General features: G+C 44.9%; 1 protein-coding gene across 1 annotated transcript in view; it reads right to left on the bottom strand.

The window, feature by feature from the left end:
- The window catches only part of T265_06942 (hypothetical protein), a gene marked incomplete at both ends in the record, with an annotated part of 26,053 nt that extends 23,336 nt beyond the window's left edge, over positions 1-2,717 (bottom strand). Inside the window, one exon of the mRNA XM_009172345.1 lies at positions 2,343-2,717. Coding sequence (XP_009170609.1) covers positions 2,343-2,613 — 271 coding nt within the window. The remainder of the gene's footprint in view (positions 1-2,342) is intronic.
- Positions 2,718-6,205: the final 3,488 nt, after the last annotated feature.

Genomic DNA, 6,205 nt, shown 5'->3' with positions numbered 1-6,205 from the left:
TGCCCAATTTGGAGTGGCGTAAACAGAGAGGTGGCCAACCCTTGACTTGGCGGAGGAGTATGAAGGAGATCACGAAATGCTTGAGTCCTGTCGGTGCTACTCACCTTCCAGGATAGGGACCGCGTGATCCTCACTGTCCGGTTGGAGACACCACAAGATATGGCTGCCAACCGATGTCAGTGGCGTTCTTGTTGTCAGTTTCTATCCAGATTGCCTGAGTGAATGTCTGGAAGTGTAGGCACCTCGGAATGATTGTGTTAAGCTAGCACTAAGTCCCTTCCGCGTTCACCTTTATTCTTTTCTTCACAATAAGGCTTTCAATTAAATCATGGTTGTACGGCAGCGAAGCATCGGTGCTGAACACTGATGTCATGCTGTCGATGATGAGGATGATGAGAAATTTTCCACAACCTCCAATGATTCTCATTGAATTGTAAGCGATACGTTCGCAGACAGCACGCTCTGAAGCATGACTTCGCACTTTGAAGGTGCATGCCAAAAGATGCAAAAGTAGATAAACTTGATGGAGCTGAGACTCGATTCGGTGCTAATCTTGAAGTAGAATCAAGACGTACATCACCATCATCGTCACCATCATCATGGGCAATACGACATCAGTGTGCAATACAGATGAATCGCTGCCTTACGGGCAACGGCGAACGCCTTCTGGTTACTAACTGACCTCGAACTCTTTCTGTGGGGTACCAACTCTCGAAACGAACAAGGGATTTGGGCCAGATTCCCAACCCCACTCGCTTGCGAGGCCTAGACCGGAGAAGTTGAGATGTAGAGGTCGGGTTCGAACCAAAGGCCTTCCGATCAGTAAATTCGCGCTCTAACCATTGAGCCAACTCGCTTAAGTCGATTTGAACCACGCGGTTGTTCGTTGCTGCTTTTCCATGCGCTTCCCAGGGAGGCCTAAATTGCGTACACCATGTCTGACCATTGATAGCACCTTCGGACATTATCTCAAAGAAAACCTACAAAGTCACCAATAGCAAAAGATCGCCTATCTTCGTGAATTGTTGGGTTGAACACCTTCAAGAAAAACCAACTGTCGATCTGCAGTTGTTCAACTGTATCGACAGTCATGAACATCGAATTTGAAACAGACGGCTTCGGAGATAAGAGAATGCGTCACCGAGTTGCTGGTCCTAAGGAGCTGCCGCCTGTTCTGTTCAAAAATGGAGGTGAAATCCTCAGGCGATGCTTGTTAACCTTGTGTGACTCTACCATGGAGAGAGCTGCCCAACCAACTGGGGTTAATCGTTAGTGGTGTCTACGTTCAAAGACGGTGACCAAAACGGTGACATGCATATAACCGTCTTTCATAAATTCAAGGGCTCATCTGATTCTGTCGACTGGTTCGTTCTTTTCAATACTCTTGCGTGTTTGGCTATCACGCCCTGTTCGCATCACATACTTGTTGGTACATGATTTTAGGGAGCTCTCCAGAAGTTATCCTGCAAGCAATGATGTCCGATAAGAATGTCTACTCTCTACGTTTTTTTGTTTGATTTCATCATCGAAGGACTAATGAGGCGAACATTAGGTCTCGAAACCCCAGGATTTTGATCTATCAAAGCGAGGACCTTGTCGACCAGGAGTATGCAGGCTATATTTTCCTCATTTTGAAGAGCAGGGAGCGCAAACGTTATTGTAAAAGATGATTAACGTAATCCAGTCCCTCAGTATGTGTTCTGCACTCACAAAGTGCAGTCACAATGCGCGACAAGCAGTGTTTGGACATGCCTGTAGTAATTCAAGAGGTGCTGGAACACTATACACTACTGAAAAGTTACATTAACCCTGACGGTAGTGTGACGGACAGAGCGAACACACGAATTTCACAGACCGGAATTGCTTTTGACAATTTGCACCACTTATTGCGCGCGTTTGAAATTGAAGTGAGAACCATTTGTTGCACGGCTGCCACACCTGGTCACTCCGGGCGGAGGGCCATGTTTTTGACAACGGACATTTTATAACCAGAGTTGGAATAAGCTGGGACTAACGGAATGAGGTTACCCAAAAGCGGGTTTTGGGTGTGACAGATGGCACCTCACTCAAAGAATTCACCATATAATTTAGGCCAATTTATCTGGACCATCTGTTACTACCTAGGCACTGCCTGTCGAGACTAGCGCTGGCTCCTTGTACATTTCTCCAATGCTACAATTTACAACATTTGGAAGCTACTGGCCCAATGTCCTGATACGAGAAACTTCGTCTTAAGAACTCCAAGCACAGCAAACCGAAAGCCTGCATAATCGTCCCAAAATAGCACGTGAGACTTGCATGCACCCGTATTACATGGTGAAATAGTCTCAGCGGACACTTACTTGGCAACACTGAGGAGTTCACGCTTTCGATTTTCGATGCATGACACCCGCGTTCAAGAAGGGTTGCCATGGGTGCACATCGATAACCAGGGCCTTCTTTCGTATCGTCATATGCTTCATCAAAGCACCACGAACAACGTGGGTCTGCGCCCATACATTCCCCACAATCCTTTACCCGGAAGCAATTGGCCTCATTTCCGAGATACTGACACAGGACTCTTGGAGTTGAAATAAAATACACCAGTAATGCGAACAAAGTCAACGGCTGCATCGAGGTGTCATATAATCACGGGACGACGTTGCAGTAAACGTATAGTCGGACGACCTCTGGACTAAGTCAGAAGAACCAGAATTGGCGATTGTCCACAGGCAGCCCCGAACGCCTATTGGTTAGATTTCATTTCAAGGTCTGCAAAAGTCAGTATCAGCAAAATGGAATTGGTAACTCGAAACCTACGGCATTTTCAGGATTGCTACTTCAACGTGCGAACTGCCTATGTATAATGTATATGCACACGTATTATGCAAATTATCTACATTGGAGATTTGCTCAAGTGTGCAGATCATCATGGTCATCAATCAACACCGATTGTGATACATTGCCAGATTTAACGAGATAACGTGAATCGAGGTAGAAGGCGGACGTATTTTGCGCCGGGTTTTAGACAGACATCCAATATTTCTCTCAATCCATGGTTCAAAGGAGATCCAACTTTACCATGAAGTTTCAGCATTTGATGGTATTTATTGGAATACTTAGGACCTCCCCATCAGGCCGCGGTTTAATTGGAGGTCGCCTAAACGCCCTCAAAGTCCATATTGAGTGCGGAATTCATATTTAAGTGGCTCCTTGTGATGTCTTCATGACTACAGTGCAAAGGTTTGCCCAGTGGCTGATTTCTCCACATGTTTTCTTCCATAACGGAATTGGAAATAATCACAAGACTACATGAGGAATAATTAGGTCCTCTGTGTCAGTGCGAGGTCATATGAAGCAGCCGTTCGAGAACTATATAGGAATTGTGATGGACATGATTCATACTCTGTTCATTGCTCTATTCTTTATTCTAGAGTTTTAATATTACATATGCTGTACATATGGAATACGCTGTACGCTAATTCGAATACATGCTTGCTACTTGTTATGCTGCACTGGTTCTGGACTTCTGGTTCGTCTGGTTATACTGATATACGTGCGGAACTTAATTCTCACATTTTGACGTCGCGATTGGAACAATCCATCATGCCTTCCGAAATGGAACCATTGGATGTTCATTCAGCTGCGCGAGGCGCAGATGATTATTCGGAACGGTTTAACATATGGTGTCTCACAAAATCTGATGTGGACGATGAAAAACTCACGGCATAATTCCTACATTTCGTTGGGAAGGAGGAGTATACGTTGACCAAGAATTTAATATATCCTGAAACTCCGATCGACATTTCCCACGATACATTGAAAAAAATTCTTCAACACTTCAAACCGATTGACTTCGTAGCAACCGAAAGAGCTAGGTTCAATATGATGACCCGCTCCTATTCTCAGTCGGTTCGTGATTTCGTGTTACAGCTGCAGACACAGACAGCCAAATGTGACTACGGTGCCCAATTGGAATACCAGCTGCGTGATAGACTCATTGCTGGCATTCAACTGCCCGAATTACAGCAGAAGCTGTTACTCTGTCCGGATCAGAAACTTCAAACTATTCGGAAAATATGTGAGCAGTATGAAGATGTGAAGCATGTGACGAAGACTGAGGAAGCAGTCTTGTTAAATTATTCTAAAAGAAATAATTCAAGGATGCAGACGAACAACAAATTCAAACCTCGAACAGATTCTCGTGCTACTAATCCATCAATACGCCACTTCACAGATCGCAACCCTTATCCGATGGCTCAAAAATTTGGGAAACGTGAATCTTGTGGACGAAACCATTTCTGGTATTCATGCCCTCACAGGCAAGAGAAGTGTTGTATCTGAGGTAAAACGGGACACATCCAACTTGTCCGTAAGTCCTAAAAAAGTGTGTTACTTAACTTCTGATCCTAATACCGCATTGAAACCATTATCTGAAAACGTCTCTAACCTTTCTTTGTCAGTTTAGTCCCAGAATTCGCCACACGTTTTTAAAACGTTGATATCTGCTTCTGGTCAAAAGCATGACCTCACATTTGACACTGGTAGCGTAGAGTCCACTATTCCACAATCAGATCTAATTGCATTCTACCCCAGTGTGGTGATGGTGCTTACAGATTTTAACATTCGCGGTATCACTGGACATTCTGTACCCCTAGTTGGTGCTTGCACGAGCCCTGTGAGATTACCCCCAAGAAACCGCTATCGGCTGTAAATGTTTGGTTTCAACCTCGGGACCATCGATTATCGGACTCAAATTCTGCGCGCACTGCGAGCTAGTATCACCTTAATGACTTCTGTGAATGAGAATGAACTCAAACAACTGATTCCTAAATGTTCTGAGACTACAGGTGGCATGCAAACACCCTAGGGGAGACATCAATTTCCAGGAGAGCCTATATTTCTTAAGAGGCGAATTATTCCATTCAGCTTACGCGAGCCTGTTGTGCAAACCCCCTAGGGGAGACATCAATTTCCAGGAGAGCCTATATTTCTTAAGAGGCGAATTATTCCATTCAGCTTACGCGAGCCTGTTGGTCAAGAATTAAATTTACTGTGTGCGAAAGAAATACTGGCTCCGGTCGAATCATGGAATTCGAAACTCCGATAGTTACCCCACTGATGGCTGATGGTGTTACTCTGAGAATTCGTGGTGACTACTGGCTAACGTTAAATACGCGGCTACTGATGCCTCTTTTCAAACATCACTGGACGAATCCTTACCGTGATCAACACACCCTTTGGGTTATTTACAAACAATTTCTCTCACTTTGGTCTGAACGTTTCACCATCTGTATTTCAGCAAGATACGAATACAATTGCAAAAGATTTTGGAGGGGTTGGGACGTACCAAGATGACGTCATTGTGCACGCTGCTGACAAGCCTACCCATGATATGCGTCTGCTGTAATTACCGAAGCGATTTTCTGAGTTCAATGTAGCTGTCACCTTGACAAATGCACTTCTGGTGTCCCACCATTTACATGCCTTGGCTACATTGTGGGCGGCAGCGGTTTTGAAGATGATGCAAACCGTCTACCCCCTTTAGTAAACGCGCCATCACTGACCAGTCTACAAGAACTGCGTTCGTTTCTAGGAGCACTTCAATACTACTCCCGTTTCATTTCTAATTTCGCCAAACATGCTAATTGCCTGTTTGATGTGATATCCTCCAATCAATTTTCTTGGTCCTCCCACCCTGAAAAGACGTTGCGTGCACTGCTTGGTTATCTTCAGAGTTCAGCCGTTTCGAAACCATTCTCCACCAAACATCATTCGACCATCAATACCGATGTCTCTCCCACTGGAATAGGAGCTATCCTTGAACAGTGCGGTAGACCAGTTACCTGCATTTCCCGTTGACTTTCAAAAGCCGAACGTGGATATTCTCAGACTCAACGAGAAGCGCTTGCCGTATATTGAGCTGTCAAACGGCCCTATGAATATCTACTTGGATCAAACTTCACGATTGCTACTGATCACGAGGCTTTGTAGTTCTTGTATCATTTAAGAAAGTCTCTGACGAAGTCGTCTGCCGCGATGGCGCAACGGCGGATCACTGCACTCAGTTCGTACAACCACATGATTGTTCATCGTAGTGCAAAAATGATACCTCATGCCGATTTCTTGTCAAGAATTCCATCAGGCAACTCTGATTCAAACAGTCCAGATTGCTTGCTGATTCAGTCATTGCCAGCCGATCGGGATGCGCTTGTTGCCGATACTA

The sequence above is a fragment of the Opisthorchis viverrini genome, assembly GCF_000715545.1.
Source record: "Opisthorchis viverrini unplaced genomic scaffold opera_v5_152, whole genome shotgun sequence".
NCBI lineage: Eukaryota > Metazoa > Platyhelminthes > Trematoda > Opisthorchiida > Opisthorchiidae > Opisthorchis > Opisthorchis viverrini.
The sequence above is the reverse complement of the archived record's forward strand: the minus strand, read 5'-3'. Positions and strand labels throughout refer to the sequence as shown.